The following is a 21412-nucleotide window of genomic DNA, read 5'->3' on the forward strand; positions in this document are numbered from 1 at the left end:
TGCAGGAAGAGGTGGCTACAGCTTTGTGAAAGGGGAGTTACTGGGTCGTGTGCTTTTGTGGATGGGCCTGATTTTCTAGGGTGAAACACTCTGGTCTGGATGTTGGAGGAGTCTGCGCTTCCCGTCAGGGCCTTCTGTGCTCACTCTGGGACTCAGCCGGAGTGTTCTCACACCACAGCCCTGAAGGATGCAGGGGCTTCAGGGATTGTTAATGGAGCTTCTTGGTGGCCGTCCCATTGATCCCCACGTGACTCTGAGCCCCTGAGGACAGGAGGCAAGCCTGGTTCAGCTGTGTGTTCCCGAGAGGGCTCACGGTCACATTGTTGAGTGAGTGGGGGTGGATGCGTGGAGAGGGGAACCTGCCTGGCTGGGCTCTGGACTCTGCTAGAGCCTGGGCGGCATCCGTGCTGCCCAAAGAGCCCACCCAGGGCCTCCCCAGGGCTCCTTAGGGTACCTGAAGGAGGGCAGCCTTCAGCCCTTCCCCTGCACAATCATCTCAGTTGCGTGGGTGCGGATTGAACACAACATCAATTGCCTATTTACTGGTTACCTGAAAATGCTGTTCTACAAAGGAAGGCTCAAAGTATGACAGAATGTGTCGAGATTCTCAGGATCCGAAGCCTATACATTTATTTCTGCCTGTGGAAGTTATCGCTAATGACAATTTAGATGTGCATACTTAATTTAAGTAAATACTTCAATGAGTGTTTTACTTTGGATTTAAAAGCTCAGAACATCATGCAGAGATAAACAGAGTAAATCTTTTAATCACTGCCTCCTGTCTGCAGGGAGACCTGAGAGCAGTGCAAGGAGACCTGGGGGCACTGATTTTATAGGTGGCCAACACATCAGTGAGTGTGACTTGTGCTTCTCGGTGCACCCCATTGTGTACACGCGCAGAGTCAGTTGTGCTTTGAAGTGGGTGTAGGTGTGGAAGGAACACGTACGCATTTCGGGTGGGCTCAGGCACAAGGCATTTTGGGGTGACCCTGCCACTGGCTGGGCCTTGAGTGGGGGCCAGAGCTAGGGCACTCAGCCTGCTCCTGGTCAACTGAGCTGGGGTGCAGGTCAGGGTGCAGCTTCAGTGAAGGAAACTGGAGTGTCAATCAAAAGCCCAGTAGCTCCCGTTCATCAAGAACTGCCGTGGGCCTGGGACTTTACATGTGTCCCTTTCTCAGTTAATTGCTGTTTCCCACTTCATAGATGAACAAACTGAGGCTCAAGGATTAAGGAACTTTCTTTTCTTTTCTTTTTTTTTGCCCTGAGACAGAGTTTCACTCTTGTTATCCAGGCTGGAGTGCAGTGGCCAGATCTCAGCTCACTGCAAGCTCCGCCTCCCGGGTTCACGCCATTCGCCTGCCTCAGCCTCCCGAGTAGCTGGGACTACAGGCGCCCGCCACCTTGCCCGGCTAGTTTTTTGTATTTTTTAGTAGAGACGGGGTTTCACCGTGTTAGCCAGGATGGTCTCGATCTCCTGACCTTGTGATCCGCCCGTCTCGGCCTCCCAAAGTGCTGGGATTACAGGCTTGAGCCACCACGCCCGGCCTAATTTTGTATTTTCAGTAGAGATGGGTCACCATGTAGGCCAGGCTGGTCTCAAACTCCTGACCTCAGGTGATCCACCCGCCTCAGCCTCCCAGAGTGCTGGGATTACAGGCACGAGCCACCATGCCCGGCCGGATTAAGGAGCTTTCTCAGACCCTGAAGCCTTTGGACCCCAGGATTGCAATTTGAGTGTCTGACTCTAGCCGCTAGGTGTTCTGTGTAGAATTACACCACCCTTTGGATGGGTAACATTGGGTTTCTGGTGCTGAGATCTGCAATGGGCAGGTGTGAGTCTGCCCCAGTCCAGCCTGGGACTCAGCACCTGGAGAGAGGCTAGGCCTGCTGCTCACCTGCCTGCTTTCCTAGGATTAACTGGGATTTCAGAGGGCTGTGGCTCAACCTATAGCACAGACACTGCAGAGCTCCAGCTGCAGGTGCCATCACAGGGGCCTCGGCGAGCTCTGTTCCCTGAGTTACAGTGCTCCGCGGGGAAGTCCTGTCACTCATGAATTGGCTACCTGTCAGATCAGTTCCCCACCTCCTCAGCTTGCCTCTGCACTGCTCTCAGGTAAGACCAGTGCCGCCTCCACAGCTCTGGCTGACTCTTGGAAATCTGGCAATATTATGGAAATGGAAATTCACTGTTAGTTAATTGCAGAGTGAAGCCACAGTTTCTGCAGAAAGTCTGGTACGTCACAAACACAGAGGGCGATGGGTGTGCTTGGTTCACACACATTGATGAGTGCGAAGCTGAGAGTGTTCTATGTTTCACTATTTTACAGTTGGAGAAGAGACAAGGAGGCTGTATGACGAGTTTTGTTTGTTTGTTTGTTTGTTTGTTTGAGACGAAGTCTCTCTCTGTCGCCAGGCTGGAGTCCAGTGGTGCGATCTCGGCTCACTGCAACCTCTGCCCCCCGGGTGCAGGCCATTCTCCTGCCTCAGCCTCCCAAGTAGCTGGGACTACAGGTGTGCACCACCACGCCCGGCTAATTTTTGTATTTTTAGTAAAGACGGGGTTTCACCGTGTTGGCCAGGATGGTCCTGAATTCCTGACCTCAGGTGATCAGCCTGCCTCAGCCTCCCAACGTGCTGGGATTACAGGCTTGAGCCACCGTGCCCGGCCACAAGTTTTTTTTTTTTTTTTTTTAAGGATTTGAGTATCAAAAAATTAAGGAAGATGGAAAATTGATGAAGCTGTGGAATAGTTTCCTACAAAAATTACCTTTCTGATTGTCTTATAAAAGCCAAACAAGCCAAAGGTATCAGAGTAGTTGGTCAGAAAAAGTACACACAAAATTAAAAACAAAAACAAAACAAAAAAACACCACAAAGTCATTTCTTTCTTTGTTCATTAGGACAAATTAGAACGTGGTTATGACTGCATGATCCTAGGCTATGTTTTGCCAAATGTAATAAAAAATAGACTTGTCTTCGTATTTTTAGTTCCATTTTAAGGAACAACCCCGTCAAACATGTTCCGTCCATCCTGCTCCACCAAATCGTTTACTATCAAATGACAGTCTTCGTTCAAGTGGATTTATTGAAAGTCACCCCACTCTCTACCCTGCTCCCCGTACCTGATCTTCTTAGTTAACTAGGACTTGTTCTTATTTCAGCCTGGCAACAGAAACTGGTAGACTGGGGAGGTTTTAGCAGGCGGTTTGCAATTCCTTAGCAGCCCAGAAGAGTTAATGTTTTGCATAATCATGCCACATATTTATTCTTTCTACCCAGTCTGTGAGATACTCTCCCAAAGGAATAATTTCTTTCTTGTTTCTAGTTGGTTTTGAAATCATGGCCATCCAGGGAGCGTAACCTTTTTATTGCATCCTAATGATTTTGAAGTTGTTTTTAATAGGGTTTTAGATTTAATATTTATCAGTTACCGGATTCAAATCACTGATAGTGGAATACTTCACAGTATTAGCTAATGCCTCAGAAAAGCTGCACACAGCGCTCAAGTTATTCTATATATTATAATATATAGAATTTGTGTGTATGTGTGTGTCCTTGGGGAAAATGGCAGCATCAAAAGGATCAGTCACTTCCTTAATCATCACAAAGAGGCCCTCTAACCAGGAGAGTGCCCAGGATTCAGCCAGCAAGGTGGGCCTGGCGTGCAGGGCGGGAACATGGCAGCCTCTTAGAGGCAGCTTTTGTCTGATCTTTTCTTAATGGACTTCATGTTTTTGTTCTAGGGCAGTTTTAGATTTACAGAAATGTCTGATGAGTTCTGCGTTGCAGTTTTAACTCCCAGATTTGCTCCTTCTTTCTGCAGACGGCGCCTCATCTCCCAGAGATCCTCCTTGGAGACCCTGGAAGATATTGAGGAGAACGCCCCTCTCCGGAGGTAATTTTCTGTTTCACTTGTGTGTATGTAAACAGTACACCATGACAGCCAGAGATTGATTTTGGTTTGTTAAGTTCTTGATCTATAGAATTAAATTTAAAAATAACCATCTGAATCCCACAGACTATGGGACATCTCCTAGTGTCCAGCCTACCTCTGAGGACCATTAGAACTAGACAACATTAAGTCCGATTACGTGATGGAATAGCCCAGTTTGCCTGGAATTTGGGTGCTTCTCTTTCCTTATCTTCTCTTCATTTTATAAACTGCTGCTTAATGGAGCAAGAGCCCAGCATTTATCCCAGCCCGTCCCCCAGGTGCAGTCACAGTGGTACAGTCCTGGACTTCTTTCTCAGCAGGAGGGACAACGAGAACTCCTCAGGAGGTGACCACGATGTTGCTCCCTGGCTAGTTGCTAGGAAGCCCAGTTAGGATAGTTGTGAGTGCTCTCTGGGGTCTGAAAGTGTTCTGGTTCTCCCTCGGGATTAGAAAGGTGCTTGCAAGGCATCTTTTTGGGTGACAGCCGTTGCTGAGCTGTGCTGTGCTGTGCCAGTAACTGGCAGGTTCCTCTCTAACCCAGCCAGGCCCTCATGGAGGAGAGTGCACTCAGGTCCTGCACCCCCTTCCATCCTCACTGCAGCCCTGAGCTGGGTGGGGCAGCATGTGGGAGTAAGCCAGGAAGATGGGGCGCAGGAGCTTCCTGGGGACCACAGGGCAGGCGGCAGCAGGGAGGGCATCGGGAGGACGTCAGCTCCTGTGGACTTGTATCAGCTCCTCCTTGAGCCCGCATCTGCACCCTGCATGCCTTGGCCAGGTCAGGACTTGGGAGCGCCTGGCTCCTCCTTCTGAGCCTGGCAGGGTGCTGCTGTTGGGGACAGCCTCCCCCTGGATCTGGCTCCTTCCCCACCTGAAGCTTCACTCCCAGGGTAGAGCTCATGTCCACGGGCTCCGCCTGCATGAAGAGCAGAGGGCAGACTGAGCACAGACAGCTTGGGGTCACGGGGGGAGGTGTCTAGCGACTGTGAATTTTGTCACTGACATCATCCCAAAGAGAAAGGGCTGAACAGTCCGATCTTCACTTTTGGAGTCTTTTTCAAAGCGTGGGTAACCTCCAGGAGCCTCTTACGATGTGTGGTATGTGGCTGTGTGGCAGACATGGCCTGGGCACGAGTGTTACTCTGTGAGGAGCCGTGAAGTGGGAGAAAGCCATTTCCCTGCAGGAGTCATACAGACAGCTACACTGAAAGTCCCACGAGGGAGCTGGCCTCGGTCCACATACTCAGGAGCCTGGAGGAGAGGTGTTCGCAGGCGCACTGAGTGGCTTTGGTGTTAGAGTGAGTGACCTCACAATCTGACCGAGGTTCTCCCTCACACCTGCCACAAATGGGAAAATCCATGAATAACGTTGAGAAGCCCCTGGAGTTTTGAGAGGTTGCTAGAAGCCATGGTCCTTGGAACAGCATGGTCACTGCGAGCCGAAGGAAGCCAGGCGACTCAGGGTACAGGCTCAGAGGGCTCTTCCGTCTTCAGGAATTCACGGGCAGGGCTCTCCAGCCTTGGGATGCAGTGTCCTTGAGTCTCGAGGTGTCGAGGAGAGGCCAGAGGAGTACCTGGGTTCTGTGTTCCTGGTTGGTGCCCTGTCACCCCTCTTCACGGAATCCACCCAGACTGGCCCTCAGCCTTGTGGTAGCACAAATGAGTGCAGTAAAAATGCTTGTCAGCCTCAACTGTGACTTCCACCAGCTCTCAGAGAATACTGCACTGAACCTCAAATCTTGTTATTATAAAATTTTAAGAATGTCAGAAATCAAAAGAGTTTTAGAAATCAAGTGTTTATTCCACTAAGGGACTTTTTTTTAGTTTAAAAAAGTTCTCAGCAGGGTGCGGTGGCCCCCACCTATAATCCCAGCACTTGGGGAGGTGGAGGCAAGAAGATCGCTTAGTTCAGGAGTTCAAGACCAGCCTGGGCAATGTAGTGAGAGCCCCCCCATGTCTACAATCAATCAGTCAACACATAAATACATAAATAAATAAAGTTCTCATATTGGCTGGGCATGGTGGCTCACACCTATAACCCCAGCACTTTGACAGGTTGAGGCAGAGGGGTTGCTTGAGGTTAGGAATTTGAGATCATCCTGAGCAATGTAGTGAGATCCCATCTCTACAAATAAAAAAAAAAAGAAAGAAAGAAAAAATAACCAGGCACATGGATATGCACCTGTAGCTCCAGCTACTCAGGAGGCTGAGGCAAGAGGATCGCTTGAGCCCAGGAGTTCGAGACTTAAGTGAGCTATGCTCAACATTGCACTCTAGCCTGGAGTTTCTTAAAAAAGAAAACTTAAGAAAAGAGAACTTAAAAAGCATAACTGTTCTCATTTTTACTTAGAAATTCACTTATTCCTAGGAGTTATATTAGCATGGTGTAGAAGAAGAGACATTAGTTTGGGAGCCTGGAAACCTGAGTTCTTAGCCTGACTCTAACTGGGTATGTAGCATTGGAAATTGACTTAGTGTCTCTGGGGCCTCAGTTTTCCCATCTATAAAATGGGAAGACCAGTTGGCTGATCGCTGAAGCCTTCCCCGGTCTGTGAAATGGTGACACCGGTAATGATGCTGAAGTATTTTGGGAACTGGGGGGGTGGAAGGCTGTTAGCCCAACTTGCTTTTAAGCTCAGCAGAAGAACAAATGGCTCCAAGGCATCTATTAGATCTTTTGCATAATTAAATATATCCTGTAATCAGTGCTAACAAGAAAGAGCTCATCTTTCTTTAAATTAGTTTTTATTTTAATTCTATGCTAATTTAATTTTGCATCACTTAAAATGTATGTTTTTAAATGGATGTTTACACATTGTTGCAGGCAGCTTTGACATTAATTCGTTCTTTGCTTAACCTGCCGCAACCTGAGCGCCCAGTATTCCAGTTCCTTGGCAATTGTTGCCCACGCCACAATTCTCTTAAAGCATTTCTTAGATTCCCTGGTGATTTGGTTGAAGGCTTAAAAGAAAAAGAAAAGCAAGACAACAAACAGCTTGCTTAATGAAGGGCTAGATTAGTATGGTGTGTGTGCAGTTAGAATTGGGTGCTGATAGGGAAATAAAAGATCTTTGTTAAGTTACCCTGTTAAAAGTCCTACTTTTCTCTAGCACATCATGGTTTGTTAGTGGATTTCCTGTATCTACCCGGAACTCCAAGAACGGAGCATGCATCATGAGAGGACTTGGACTGAGGAGTTTTGCATCTGCCTGGTGGTTACCTGGTGTCCAAAAATAAGGAGTTAAGCCATTTCTGCTAGTTGTCAGGAAAAACCTCTATTTGTTTCGCCATCAGCACCTGCCCTTCCAAACCGTCTGGGTGGATGGATGCTGGTGGCCACAGCTGTTAAAGTGATCACCGCCTCACCTCCTTCCTTTGCTGGTGCAGACAGCCACCTGTGGCCCTTTTGTGGATTTCCACTTCCAGAAGAAGGCTGAGGAATCTGGGGCCCTTCTTTCTGCAGGGAGCAACTCAGGCCGTCCTTCCTCTGTGCTGGCGTCAATCCCAGCTTCCTGCAGCTGGGAGGTGGGAGGAAGGAGCCAGAGTTTGCTGAGGTGGCAGGATCTGCGAGCTGCCTGAACCCGCGCACTGTCTAGCTCTTGGCCTGCTGCCCTCAGATTGGCTGGCCCAGGAAGCTCTACTCCTGGGAAAGGAAGCCGCGGAAGGGGTATAAGAATGCTTCTGAACACTTGGCCCTATCCAGAAACCACTTTATGCTTTCAGGGATTCTCCTCTTTCCAGTGACTTGATGTTTCAAGAACCTTCTTTGTGTATGTGTGACAGGTGGGAACTTTGAGTGACCTGCAGATTCAAGCAGTCATTCTGGAGGAAGAAATGAGGCCATTTGGGGTTCTGGATCTGTTCCCAGAGAGCAAAGGCAGAGCGAGGCCCTATCTCCTTGAACCTTGAGCCAATTAATTCTGGGTTTAGTAGACCAGGCACAGTGGCTCACACCTATAATCCCAACACTTTGGGAGGCTGAGGTGGGAGGATTTTGAGGCTGCAGTGAGCGCACCACTGCAAGGTGCGACAGAGCAAGGCCTTGTCTTTATTTAAAAAAAAAAAAAATTAAAATCCGGGTTTGGAGGCCTGGATCTGGGGGTAAAGTGTCAATCCCATCCCCGTCTAACCTCCCCTGAAAGCCACAGGAAGCATCTACTAAATGTCCTCAAACAGGGCTCTGCAAGCCTTTAAAAGAATCTTTCTTTTTTTTTTCCCCAGACAGAGTCCTACTTGTTGCCCAGGCTGGAGTACAGTGGCATGATCTTGGCTCACTACAACCTCGGTCTCCTGGGTTCAAGCGATTCTCCTGCCTTAGCCTCCCAAGTAGCTGGGATTACAGGCACCTGCCACTACACCAGGCTGATTTTTGTATTTTTAGTAGAGACGGGGTTTCACCATGTTGGCCAGGCTGGTCTGGAACTCCAGACCTCAGTTGATCTGCCCTCCTCGGCCTCCCAGAGTGCTGCGATTATAGGCATGAGCCACCACAGCCAGCCCAGAATCTTTCTTTAGAGTCAAGAGTCAGGTCACAGGCACCATGTGCCATGGCAGGAGCTGGCTCCTGTGGCCCAGGTCAGAAAGGTTTTTTGGGAGCAAAACTCAAAATCAAAAAGTCACAGCCACTTTTATCTAGAATAAACTTGAGACTCTTGTTTGTTGAGCATTTTGCTTTTCTGTCGTCGTGATTGTGGTTTTGTAACTTAAAATTTGCCAGGTGAAAACACTACACAGAAGTAAGGTCTCCTTGACCTGTGGTTTGTTTTGCTAGTCCTGTAGTACAGGCAAATGTTGTATACTCCAGCAAAACAAAAATTTAAAAAAACTTGAATCCAAGCCATTTTAGTTCAACAAATGTTTATTTAAAATTTATCTTAAAAACAAAACAAAACAAAAACAGCAACTAGCTGGGTCTCTGATTTCTCATTCAGTGTGAAACTGTGACCTCCCAGGCATAGCGGGTCAAGTTGAAACTTAAGGCAGCTGTCCAGGTAATTCAGGCCAAAATCTTGTTACGGAAGAAAAATGATTCAGGCTTGTTTTTGAACTGAATTTTCCGGTGTTTCCCTACCCCCTTTAAATGTACAGTTTTTGGTTCCCTTTCCCTTTGTTGATATGGGAGAATTCTTCTTAAGATGACAATAAAGAATAATGTCTTTGGAATATGCATAGGTTTCTTGTTTTTTGTTTTTTTTTAATGCAGGGGACAATATTCTTGATTAGTTGACTTTTTAGAGACCCATATAAAATAATGTCAGTATTATCAAGAAGTTGTCTATCCTTGGGCCTTTTTTAAGCTTCCTTGCTTCCAGCCGTGTTGACTTCATTATCCCCGCAGATTCTTGCCTTCTTTGGGGTGACTCAAGCCATGTGTCTGGTCCTTCCTTCCTGTCTTTATGTGGAGATGTCTCAGCTGTCCAGCAGGCAACTGACTGTGTTTTCGAATTCACTTTATTTTTCAGATGTCGAACTCTCTCAGGTTCACCCAGACCAAAGAATTTTAAGAAGATTCATTTTATCAAGAACATGCGGCAACACGATACCAGGAATGGCAGGTACTACATTCACACAGACACGGCTGCCAGCACCAGTGGATGGGGACAGGGACGGGAAAGGGGGGACAGTTTTAGTGTCCAAAACTCGGCAAACCCAAGCCCACACTTTTAAGATGAATAGGATCTCATGAAACCTTCCCCGACAGTTTCCACCCCACTCATGCCAGAATCACCAAAAGGAATCTGTAGAGAATAACGAATACTCCTGAGGCAGAGTGAGATGTTTAGACCAGAAACAAACTGAGTTTTTGAGAGCACACAAAGGATTTTTATAGAAACCTTTGAACAGAAAAACAGTTGGGTTTTGGGGAGTTTTTATTTGTTTTTTTCCTGCTGTGTTGGTTTTGTTTTCGTTTTTCACCACCATTGTGTGCGCTGGTCAATAAATGCCCTCCTAGATCTGCGCCTGGACTTAGTTTGGGTCTCGGCTTTGACTCTCTTCAGGAGAGTAGAGTCACGACTTTGCTGGCAGATTCTTCCTCAGTTCTGATCCCAATTCCTGGGTCAGCCAACATCTGGAGTGTGTATTTCTCCGGCTCTTCAGTTGCTTGTTTGGGAAGCACCATTACATAAAACTGGTTGAAATTTATATGACTGTGATATTAAAACCTTCCAGACAACAGATAGAATCATTGTTGCCAGCATGCTCATGACTGAATGGCTGAGTCCTTTCATCTCAGCTCCAATGGTGCATGGGGACAGAGTCCAAGACCTCTGGGGTCCCTGATACTCTGTAACCCTTGGGGGCGGTTGCTCCCCACTGACTTGAATGGGTGAGTCAGAGACGCCATCCAGAGCTGAGGTCCTGCTGCAGAAGATTCTCTTGTTTGATCTCTTAATTTATAGAAGACCATATGGGCCTCACTAATACTCTCTAATCCATACAAAATGAAAATTGCTAAAAAGTCTTTTAGTTAGACTCATTAAGGCCCAGCATGACTGTAAGTCGGTGGTATAAAATACCCTGTACAGCCTGTGTAATAACACACAACAATTACAGTTTTTACAGGCTTGTTATCTTGAAGTTTATGCCTAGTTTTAAAGCCTTATAAGGACAGGGAACATGATTTTATAACAATTGCAGTGGTTTCAGAAGAGCAAAATTGAGATTTCCAAATGATTTTTACATCATCAGTATATGTTCATATTTTAAGTACAATGCTTTTAGTTTAAATTGACCAAGTTATTTGTTAAATCGAATACTCTGAATTTCTCTCTCTCTCACCCTTATTTTCGCTGACACTTAAGAATTATTGTGCTTTAGTTAACCACTGCTGTTGTTTTCTTGTGAGGCTTGTACTTAAAGAATACAGAGCTTACTCAGGCCATTTTGGTGTAATTATCTATCATTGATTTACATTTATGTTTTGCTCATGGTCTCTTGAACCATAGCATAAATGTAGAAAGCCTTTAATTTCTCAATGAAATCAATGACAAAGCCAAAGGAATGGGTCAAGCAAATAGTGTTCCCACCTCTGATGCTAGCTGGCAGGGCGCAAAGTCGGATGATTACCCCAGCATGGTCAGGTAGTGAGAGGATACAGTTAATAAAAGACTTGGATTAATGATATTTCCAAAGAACATTACGGAACCACCTTCCCCAGCACACTCTTGACCTAGGAGAACATAAACAGCAAAGCCCGCAATTGCTGGCAGTTTTGCTGGGGAGTTCTCAGGGGGCGCCAAGAGGATTCTCAGCTTATCTGAACATCTGAGAATTGGAATTTAGGGCAGGAAAGAGAGCTCCAGGGCCTGTGTGGGAACCGCAGGCTGTAGGCTGAGGCGATGGCCAAGTCGTATGCCCAGGTGAGAGCTGGTGTTCTTGTGCAAAGGGCAGATGAAAGGGCTGGCAGGAGGAGCTGGCCCTCCCACTTGAGGTTTATTAGCAAGGAGGGATTGTCCTTAGACAGATGAAAGCGAGAGCCTGGGAGGAAGCCAGGAAGAAAATACGATTTCTGAGGTGACAGAAGGAAATTGTAGTCAAGAGCTGATGAATGAGAGGACATGACCCAGCCTTTCGAGAGAGGAACGCAGCAGTTCTGCCCCACGGCAGCTGGGCAGCAGGAGCAGAATCTCCTGCTGGAGGCAGCCAGGGCATTGGGTGAGCCCAGTCCCTGAAATGACAGGTAGGGAGAGGTTCTGGTCATGATCTCAGAGGGAGGGACCTGTGTGCTGGCTTAGGGGTCTCTGATCCCCCCACCTCAGAGATGGGAGGTGAGTGTGTGGCACCTGCACAGTCCCCAAGGCCCTTGCAGGCTCCCTCCCAGCCTGTACAGTCTAAATCACATCTGTGCATCGGGCTGTGCCCAGTTCCTGAGTCTCCTTGGGACCCCTGATCAGCACAGCCCAGCCTCTCCGTCTGCAGGTCAAATCCACGGCTCATTCGCTGTTCTGGCCCTGAAAACCCTGGCATGGAGGCTCCCACGTCCCCAGACCTGCTGACCGTGTGATAGAGGCCCCAGTATTGAGAAGGATTTGGACTTCTCGTCTCAGCAGGGACCAGTATGTAGCTCAGGAAATGAGCAGGGAGCCTCTATTGTGATACTCATGTCTTACCTAACCAAGAGTTTCAAGCATATTTTGAGACAGAAAGGAGAAAACATGCTTTTAAAACTGAGAACCAGAAATAATAAAAGACAATACTTGTGGCACTGGAAAAACAAAAAACTTTAAGTATACCTCGTGATCAATATCAGAGTAGCTGCTTAGAAATAAACCTTGGGGCCTGAGACGGCTCTATGTTCACCCATGAGGAATGGCTTCACCCTGTGACGCTGGACCACAAATCCCAGCCAGCATGCAAAGTGGAAGTGAACGCCTTCCGCAGAAGCATGTGGTTGCAATGCAGGATGGAGTTTGCCTTCTGTAAAACCTTCATCTGTCTGGCATCTGAATTCCGTGAGGCTGGCGTTGGGACCTTCTAGAGGGCTTGGTGCGCGGATACAGTGCGGAGAAGCCAGGCTGAGAGTGCTTTAGGGTCATGCTGCATATCACTGGGCCAGGTGGAGGCTAAGGACAGTGGCCGACAGATCACAGACCAGCCAGATGGAGTGGAGGGAACGTCAGTGCCACTGCTAGAACCAGAGCGTGGCAGGAACTCTTGGCTGGCCCTGCTGGGTGTTTCGTCTCCTTGCAGGTAGGGGAAGCCATGAGGGATGCTGCGCTCAGCTCCAATTCTACCTTAACACAGAAGGCAGACCAGTCCTCAGGACCCGGAGGGAGGTCATGCTGGATTTCATAGCTGGAAAGGAACCCTGAATTTTAGGGACACAGTCGCAGAAAGTTTAGACTAAGAAGTAATTTCTTCTGGCTTGGAGCATATTTCCAGAAGATAAAGTTATGAGGATAAGATGATAACAAATGCCTTGATTGAGTGCTTGCTGGATGCCAGCCAGGCTCTAAGTGTTTAACATGCATTGTCTCAGGCCAGGTGTGGTGGCTCACACCTGTAATCCCATCACTTTGGGAGGCTGAGTCAAGCAGATCGCTTGAGCTCAGAAGTTTCAGACCAGCCTGGGCAGCCCAGGCACGGTGGTGCACGACTGTGGTCCCAGCTATTAGGGAGGCTGAGGTGGGAGGATCACTTGAGTCTGGGGGATGGAGCCAAGATCAGACCACTACACTCCAGCCTGGGCAACAGAGCAAGACCCTGTCTCAAAAACAAAAGCAAATACAAAAACAAAAACCCAAAATACAAACATGCTTTGTTTCATTAACTCAAAACTCAGTAGGTGTTCGTCAAATAAATGAGATGCCTTTTAAGTGAGTGTGTCTTCAGGACTAGATCTCGAGGAATGGAAAGAGTTTAGAAATACAAATAATCCTTGAAACAATCTGAATAGGGCATTACTGTCTTGTGGCAGGCAAGAGTAACGGCCCTCAGAGATGTCCACGTCCCATCCCCGGGACCTGTGGCTGTGTTAGGTTACATGGCAAAGGGGAACTAAGGCACAAATGAACTGACCTGTAAATGGAGGTTTATCCTGGATTATTCATGTGGCCTCAGTATAATTACAGAGCCCTTAAAAGTGGAAGAAAGAGGCAGGATCGTCAGTGTCAGAGTGATGCAATAGGAGAAAGACTCCTCTGGCTTTGCTGGCTTTGAAGATGGAGGATGAAGCCATAAACCAAGAAATGCAGGCAGCCACTAAGAATCTGGAAGAGGCAAGAAAGCCAGTTCTCCCTACAGCCTCCCATGGGAACCAGCTCTGCTAACACCTCGATTTTAGCTCCATGAGTCCCATTTCCAAGTTCTGACCTCCAGAATTGTAAGATAATACGTTTGTGTTGTTTTAAGTCACTAACTTTGTGGCAGTTTGTTCTGCAGCTGTAGAAAACTAAAACACTGATGATCCGAGTTTACAGAGGAGGAAACTGGAGCTCACAGCTAGAGAGGAGGAAGTAGAATTCACATCCAGGCATCAGATTGCAAAGTTCATTCTCTCCATTGATGAGAATGTGAGAGAAAAATCCGTATGCAGTAAGATAGTGTGTCATGGTGGTCTTTGAGAAAATTCCCTCTTGCATTCTGATTTTTAAAAAATTATTAGCTTAAGGCCAAGGATTAATTTTTTAAATGGCTTAAGCAAACTTACAAGAATGGGGTGAGGGAGGTTAAAGTCTAGGTGAGCTCAAGATTGTTAAGAAGAAAATAAAATTCAAACTGTCATGCATTGCTGACGGAATATAAAATGGTACAGACACTGTGGGAAAGTTTGGTGGTTCTTCAAAAAGTTAAACATAAAATTACCATACAATTAATTAATTGCTCATTGTAATTAATTACCTAGCAATTAATTGCTAGTTGTATACCCAGAAGAATTGAAGTAGGTATTCAAACAGATATGTTATACACCAATGCAGTGTTATTCACAATAGCTAAAAGGTGGAAACAACCCCAGAGTCTCAGCAGATACGTGGATAGACCATATGGTATATCCATACAATGGAATAGTATTCGGCCATGAAAAGGAATAAGTACTGATACATGCTACAATGTGGATGAATCTTGAAAATAAGCTGAGTTGAATGAGCCAGTCACAAAAGGTCAAATGTCATATGACTCCATTGAATTGAAATATCCAGAATAGTCCATAGAGACAGAAGGTAGGTAAGAGGTTACCAGGGGTTAGGGCAAGAGGGAATTAGTGCTTAATGAGTGCAGAGTTTCTGTTGGGGTGATGGAAAAGTTTTGGAAATACACAGTGATGATGGTTGCCCAACATTGTGCATGCACTTAATGACACTGAATTGCACACTGATTAAATGGCATTTTATGTTTTATATATGTATATTTTTCCCACAATAAAATGAAACACCAGTAATAGCCATAGGCTGTTACTATTAAGACCATGCTCGGAAGCGGAAGGGAAAGGATGGCGAATTTCCTGGGATGATGGCACAGGGTCAGCAGATGTCAGCTGCTGCCTGCTTTTAACTTCCTTACCAAGTAGAACTGGAAGTGTAGACTCTAAACAAAGCCGCGTGCCAGGCACACAGTAGGCATGCAGCAAGTGTTTGTTGAATAAACAGAGAGGCCTTTTAAGTGAATTTTAGTCACCAGGGCTAGATCCTGGAGAATAGAAAGAATTTAGAAACACAAGTGATCTTTAAAGTGCCATGGAGAATGAACGAAGTTCTAAGTCTGATACCAGGCAAAAGTTGCCTTACAGTGGAAAACAGTGCGAGGGTAATGGGAGAGGGTAGATTGTTTTTCTTTTTTCTTTTTTTTTTTTTTTTTTTTTTTTTTTTTTTTTTGAGATGGAGTCTCACTCTGTCACCCAGGCTGAAGTGCAGCTGTGCAATCTCGGCTCACTGCAAACTCCGCCTCCCGGGTTCACGCCATTCTCCTGCCTCAGCTTCCTGAGTAGCTGGGACTAAAGGCGCCTGCCACCATGCTTGGCTAATTTTTTTGTACTTTTTTAGTAGAGACGGGGTTTCACCATGTTAGCCAGGAAGGTCTCGATTCCCTGACCTCGTGATCCGCCCGCCTCAGCCTCCCAAAGTGCTGGGATTACAGGCGTGAGCCACCCGTGCGGCCGGGAGAGAGTAGATTTTAATAATCATAGACTGGCAAGCCTAGAGCTGATGCTTAGCAGAGTTCGAGAACAGATGGTTTGTGTGGAGGTTACTAGCAGTCAACATGAGTTCACTAAGAAAAGGTCATGTCCCATCAGCTTCGATTCCTCATTGATGGAATAACTTGGTTAGTAAAGTGAGGAAGTGCCTGGACGTTACATTTCTAGATTGCATCAAAATGTCCTCACTATCGCACGTCCCTATAGATAAGAGTGGTGAGAAGGGCCGGGTGACTGTGAAGCTGGAGTTTCTGCAGGTGGCTGAAATTTGTCAGCTGATCATCATCAGTCTGAGGGCAAGTTTGAGTAGAACAGCAGGTGGTATTCCCATTCCCGCCAGCGTTATCTCCTGCAGTGCAGACAGTGATGGGAGTAAAGGCCCAGAAGCCTCGTTGTCAGCCATGTGGAAAGCTAAAAGCAGGGAGAGCAGAAGCAGGAAGGAGCATTACAGGTGAGAACCAAGATCCAGATACTTCATTCACTGGAAATGCTAGAGCCAGTCCACCGAGATTAAACTGAGCAAGGATAAATGTAATTCAGGTGGATTATTGATTATAGCACAGAATATAGATTTTTTAGTACACATGAAAAATATCTTGGCATTTAGGACAGTGTGTTCCACCCCAAGCTCACAATGCAATGCCAATACAGAGGGAGCTAATTTAGCTTGTCCGGATGGAAGGCTAGTATCGTGGAAGGCTGGTGTCGCCTTTGCACCCAACCAGGGCAGATCCCATCGGTGATGCTGCCATCAGCATGCATGTCATGTCATAGGAAGCTAGATGTGTATTAGGATGGTCCCCGGCAGTGGACTTTGTGGAAGGAATTGTGATGAACCTTGAAAATAAGCTGAGTGAAATGAGCCAATCACAAAAGGTCACATGTCATGTGACTCCATTTAGATGAAATAACCAGAATAGTCCCTACAGACAGAAAGTAGATAAGAGGTTACCGGGGTTTAGGGCAAGAGGAATTATTGCTTAATGACTCCCCCGATACAAGGTGCCCAATAATAAGGCAGTTCCTTGACTACATGCACTGTAGGAACGTACGTCCTCAGCCCACCCCACACATGTTTGCTGGCACCTAGTCTGTGACTATTGGGATGTATCCATGAATAAAACAGGTTACATCCCAATAGGGAAGGAAATGATAAACGTGCACAGGTGAAAGATGAGATGATGTGCCATGGAGAGAGACTGAGGCAGCCAGAGGTGGGGAAGGACACTCTAGGGCGATGGGGAGACCTGGGAGCGGAGGTGTGAGGGAGGTGAGGGAGCCAGCCCTGGGGCTATCCCAGTGGGGAAGCACATTCACCCTGATGGAACAGCAGTCATGTAGACACTGAGGCGGAAGAGACGGGGTGTGTTTGAGGAACTGTAGGAAAGCCCACATGGTGGAGGTGAGCGAAGGGAAGGAAGGCGAGATGAGCTCTGAGAAGTCGGCGGTGACCGCGGAGGTCCGTCTGGTTGTGAGCAAGGTGGGAACCACGCAGCGTGCTGAGCAGAGGTGCGAGTGATCTGACTCGCCTTGGAACACAATCGCTCTGGGTAACCAGAAGTCAGGGGTGGGCATTGCGGGTCATTTTGATAACCTTATCTTTCCTGTAGAAAGAGAGTGGGTGGGTATTGTCTTCTAAAAGAGTTAATTTTATATGAAGTTCAAAAGCAACTCAAGATCTTTTTGAAAAGCTGGTCACAAATGTCTGAGCTAGCCTTTTGTCAAAGAAGAGCAGTGGCTGGCGGCCCAGTGCCACAGCATCTGGAACGGGCCTTTGAACCTCCTGCTGAGGAGGGCAGTTGGCAAGTGGAAGCTGCTGCTTATTATAAGAGGAGAGCCAGTCGCCATGGGCTCTAACCTGCATCTTCACTGAGAACTCTGCTGTGTGCTGCAGAGGGGAGGCTAAACAGAAGTGAAGACAAATCTCAGTTCCCGGCCATTACATACACCTTTGAAGATGACAGACATTTACACAGCCTCGCTCATTGCTGGCTAGGAAGGACTGACTCATCTGAAGGACAGCTGGGATTCTGAGCATAAAGGCTGGAGACACTCGGCCGGGCGCGGTGGCTCAAGCCTGTAATCCCAGCACTTTGGGAGGCCGAGACGGGCGGATCACGAGGTCAGGAGATCGAGACCATCCTGGCCAACACGGTGAAACCCTGTCTCTACTAAAAACTACAAAAAAAAAAAAAAAAAAAAAAAACTAGCCAGGCGAGGTGGCAGATGTCCGTAGTCCCAGCTACCCGGGAGGCTGAGGCAGGAGAATGGTGTAAACCCGGGAGGCGGAGCTTGCAGTGAGCTGAGGTCCGGCCACTGCACCCCAGCCTGGGTGACAGAGCGAGACTCCATCTCAAAAAAAAAAAAAAAAAAAAGACTGGAGACACTCAGCTGGGCGTGGTGGCTCACGCCTGTAATGCCAGCACTTTGGTAGGCCAAGGCGAGTGGATCACGAGGTCAGGATATCGAGACCATCCTGGCTAACACAGTGAAACCCAGTCTCTACTAAAAATACAAAAAATTAGCCCGGCGTGGTGGTGGGCGCCTGTAGTCCCAGCTACTTGGGAGGCTGATGCAGGAGAATGATGTGAACCCAGGGGCACAGAGCTTGCAGTGAGCCAAGATTGTGCCGCTGTACTCCAGCCTGGGAGACAGAGCAAGACTCCGTCTCAAAAAAAAAAAGACTGGAGACACTCAATGACTTTTGTGACATTTATGTCTAGTGACCCTCATGGTCCTGTTAAGAAAGGACCTTTCCTCTTGGTGCTCACAGTTCTTGAGACTCATAAACCTCTGTCTTGAAGAGCGACAGAGCCCTCGTTTCACGTGGGTGTCTCCTCCCTCTGTCACGTGCTTGCGTGGGCTTTACTGGGTGTCCTTTTGAAGTCATCTGGGTGTTGAATGTTGGCATGGCATGCAGGAGATGGCTTCAGGTACCCTGGAAGTGCCTCCTCCTGGGTCTGCTTCGAGAATCATCTCATTGTGAACAGGTAGAGAAATGTCCTCAGCAGTGAGTTGACTGAGCTATCTCCTCCCTTGGGAGGAATTTTCAAAGAGATGTAAAAGGATTTGAGATGGGAGTGGATGAAGAACTGAGCCAGAGTGTTTTCTCTTTAAAGTATGAACTCAATAGGATAACGTTAAAACAAAACAGAAACACGTAAAAGACTTCAGCACCCTTTATCTGCATTTTAAAGGAAGATGGTAAAAGTACAGTGACTGAAGTCAAGCTGGAGCCTTTCCTTGTTGCACCAAAACGTTTTGGAGGGAAAGAGGGGATGGGTCATAACTAAATTAAGACCTTGTTTGTGATCTCATCAGTTCCAAGCTGTCAGCCTAATTTAGTTTGAAAAACGACTTGGAGGAAGTGGCATGTTTCAAAAAATAAGACGGCTCGTTACCAGCCCCAGACTGGCCTTTTTGAAAAAAGAAAAATGTCATTGCTTTTTCTCCCTGAAATGAGCCCATCCAATTTGATAGAAGTCAGGCATCTTCTCTGAGGCACCTTGCAACACGGACCGTTTCCTGGGCTGGCTTTTTTTCTTCTCGGAGATACTGTTTTTTGTGAAAAGGCTAGCACCTGCCAAGCCCTCAGTGGCAGAAGACGACAGGAAGCATCTTTATCCTCGTCATCATCGGTGTTGATGATCAGTTCTTAACAAAACCCCAGTCTAGGGGACAGGGAGTGGACAGCCTAAGGAAGCCTCCAGGACTCCCCCAGACATCACTGGGGCTCCAGTTCTAGGCTCTTCCTTCAGTGAGATGGCCCCCAGAGCTGCTCACAAGTCTGACTGACCATTGCATTTCCGTGGCTTTATTTGCCTGACACTAAGTGGAGGGAGCAGAGAGAGGAGCTGGCATGCAGGACAGTCACTTGGCACTGAGAATGCTGGTGCCCAGTTCCCGGCGGTGTACCAGGTCAGCACCACACACACCTGGTTTTATTATTCATGCCTCTTTAAACAGCATGGAGGTGAGGCTGGCTGCTTCTGTACGAGGCTTTTGAGATAAATGATTTTCAGTCAATAAGAGTCAATAGCAGCTGTGCTCCGTGCCTCGCTTATGTACATGTTTGCGACTGAAAAGCTCATAGCCTGCAGGTACTTGTTGCTGCTTTTTCACCAGTTTGATTTGAAGAAGTAAAAGCAATCACAGAGGAAAGGTACAAGAGTTGGAAATTGTTTCAGATCGGACAGAACCTTCCCTTGGCGGTTGTATTCGTCTGTTCTCACGCTGCTGATAAAGACATACCTGAGACTGAGTAAAAAAAGTAAAAGAGGCTTAATGGACTCACAGTTCCATAGGGCTGGGGAGGCCTCACAATCATGGCGGACGGCAAAAGGCGCATCTTACATGGCGGCAGGCAAGACAGAATGAGAGCCAAGCAAAAGGGGTTTCCCCTTATAAAACCATCACATCTCATGAGACTTACTCACTGCCACGAGAATAGTATTTGGGAAACCGCCCCCATGATTCAGTTCTCTACCACCGGGTGCCTCCTACGACACGTGGAAATTATGGGAGCTACAATTCAAGATGAGATTTGGGTGGGGACACAGCCAAACCCTATCGGCGGTTCTGTTTTAATCTTCTGCTTAGCCTGGGAGCCCAGAGGAGACGTCAGTCCTTGGTCTCCACCATTGGTCTGCAACACGTTGAGAAGAAAACAGTAATTATAGCTAGCAGATGACTCAGGGCCGGACCACACTTCAGGATGCAGCTACCAGGGCTGTTCTGGCTGAGCAGGAGGGGAGGGGATGCCAAAAGGACTTCCTGACTTCTTTTTTATTTTTTTTTGAGACAGTGTCTCCCTCTGTCACCCAGTCTGGAGTGTAGTGGTGTGATCTTGGCTCACTGCAACCTCCATCTCCTGGGTTCAAATGATTCTCCTGCCTGAGCTTCCCAAGTAGCTGGGATTATAGGTGTCTGCCACCACGCCCAGCTAATTTTTGTATTTTTAGTAGAGATGGAGTTTCACCGTGTTGGCCAGGCTGGTCTTGAACTCCTGACCTCAGGTAATCTGCCCACCTCGGTCTCCCAAAGTGCTGGGATCACAGGCTTGAGCCACCATGCCTGGCCGGACATGCTCACTTCTGTGACATCAGACTCCTCTTGTTCTCCCTTTACCTTAGCCCCCAGAATTCCTGTGTTGAGGTCCTAACTCCTTGTACCTCAGAATGTGAGTTTCTTTGGAAACAGAGCTGTGGCAGATATAATTCGCTAAGATGAGGTTATACTGGAGTAGGGTGGGCCCTAATCCAATACGACCGATACCCTTATAGAAAGAGGAAATTGAAGCCAGGTGTCGTGGCTCACATCTATAGTCCCAGCAGTTTGGGAAACCGAGGCAGGAGGATCACTTGAGCAAAGGAATTCAAGGCAGCAGTGAGCTAAGATCATGGCACTGCCCTCTGGTCTGGGTGACAGAGCAAAAGCCCCAGTCTGTTGAAGGAAGGGAAAACTGGAGCACAGAGGCACACGAGGAGAATGCTGTGTGAAGATTGGAGCGATGCTGCCACAAGCCATGGAGCCACTAGTAGCCGGGAGACAGGCCTGGAGCAGACCTTCCCCAGTGCCTTCAGATGGAGCATGGGCCTGCTGACACCTTGATCTTGGACTTCTAGCCCCCAGAACTGTGAGACAATACATTTCTGTTGTGTAAGCCACCCAGTGTGTGGTGCTCTGACTTGGAGAGCTTTTCTGCCCATGTGACACCGCCTGCCTTCCTCCCTGCCCACCTTCCTCCCGCCCCGTCCCAGACCCTCCTCGCTCCTCATCCCACTCCACTCCTGTGAGTGCTCCTCCTCCATGCCGTGGCTGCAATCCCCACCTTAAGCTGGGGACTCCCA

The 21412-nt window shown here is 47.6% G+C and overlaps 1 protein-coding gene across 3 annotated transcripts in view; it reads left to right on the forward strand.

Moving 5' to 3' along the window:
• The window catches only part of CABLES1 (Cdk5 and Abl enzyme substrate 1), a 129249-nt gene that overhangs the window by 56772 nt on the left and 51065 nt on the right, over positions 1–21412 (forward strand). For all 3 annotated transcript variants that reach the window (XM_011939249.1, XM_011939247.1, XM_011939248.1), the window contains exons 2-3: positions 3824–3895; positions 9394–9486. In XM_011939249.1, the coding sequence (XP_011794639.1) occupies positions 9458–9486 (29 nt within the window). In that variant the 5' untranslated portion in view covers positions 3824–3895; positions 9394–9457. The remainder of the gene's footprint in view (positions 1–3823; positions 3896–9393; positions 9487–21412) is intronic.

Source organism: Colobus angolensis, unplaced genomic scaffold (assembly GCF_000951035.1).
Source record: "Colobus angolensis palliatus isolate OR3802 unplaced genomic scaffold, Cang.pa_1.0 Scaffold18, whole genome shotgun sequence".
Taxonomy (NCBI): Eukaryota; Metazoa; Chordata; class Mammalia; order Primates; family Cercopithecidae; genus Colobus; species Colobus angolensis.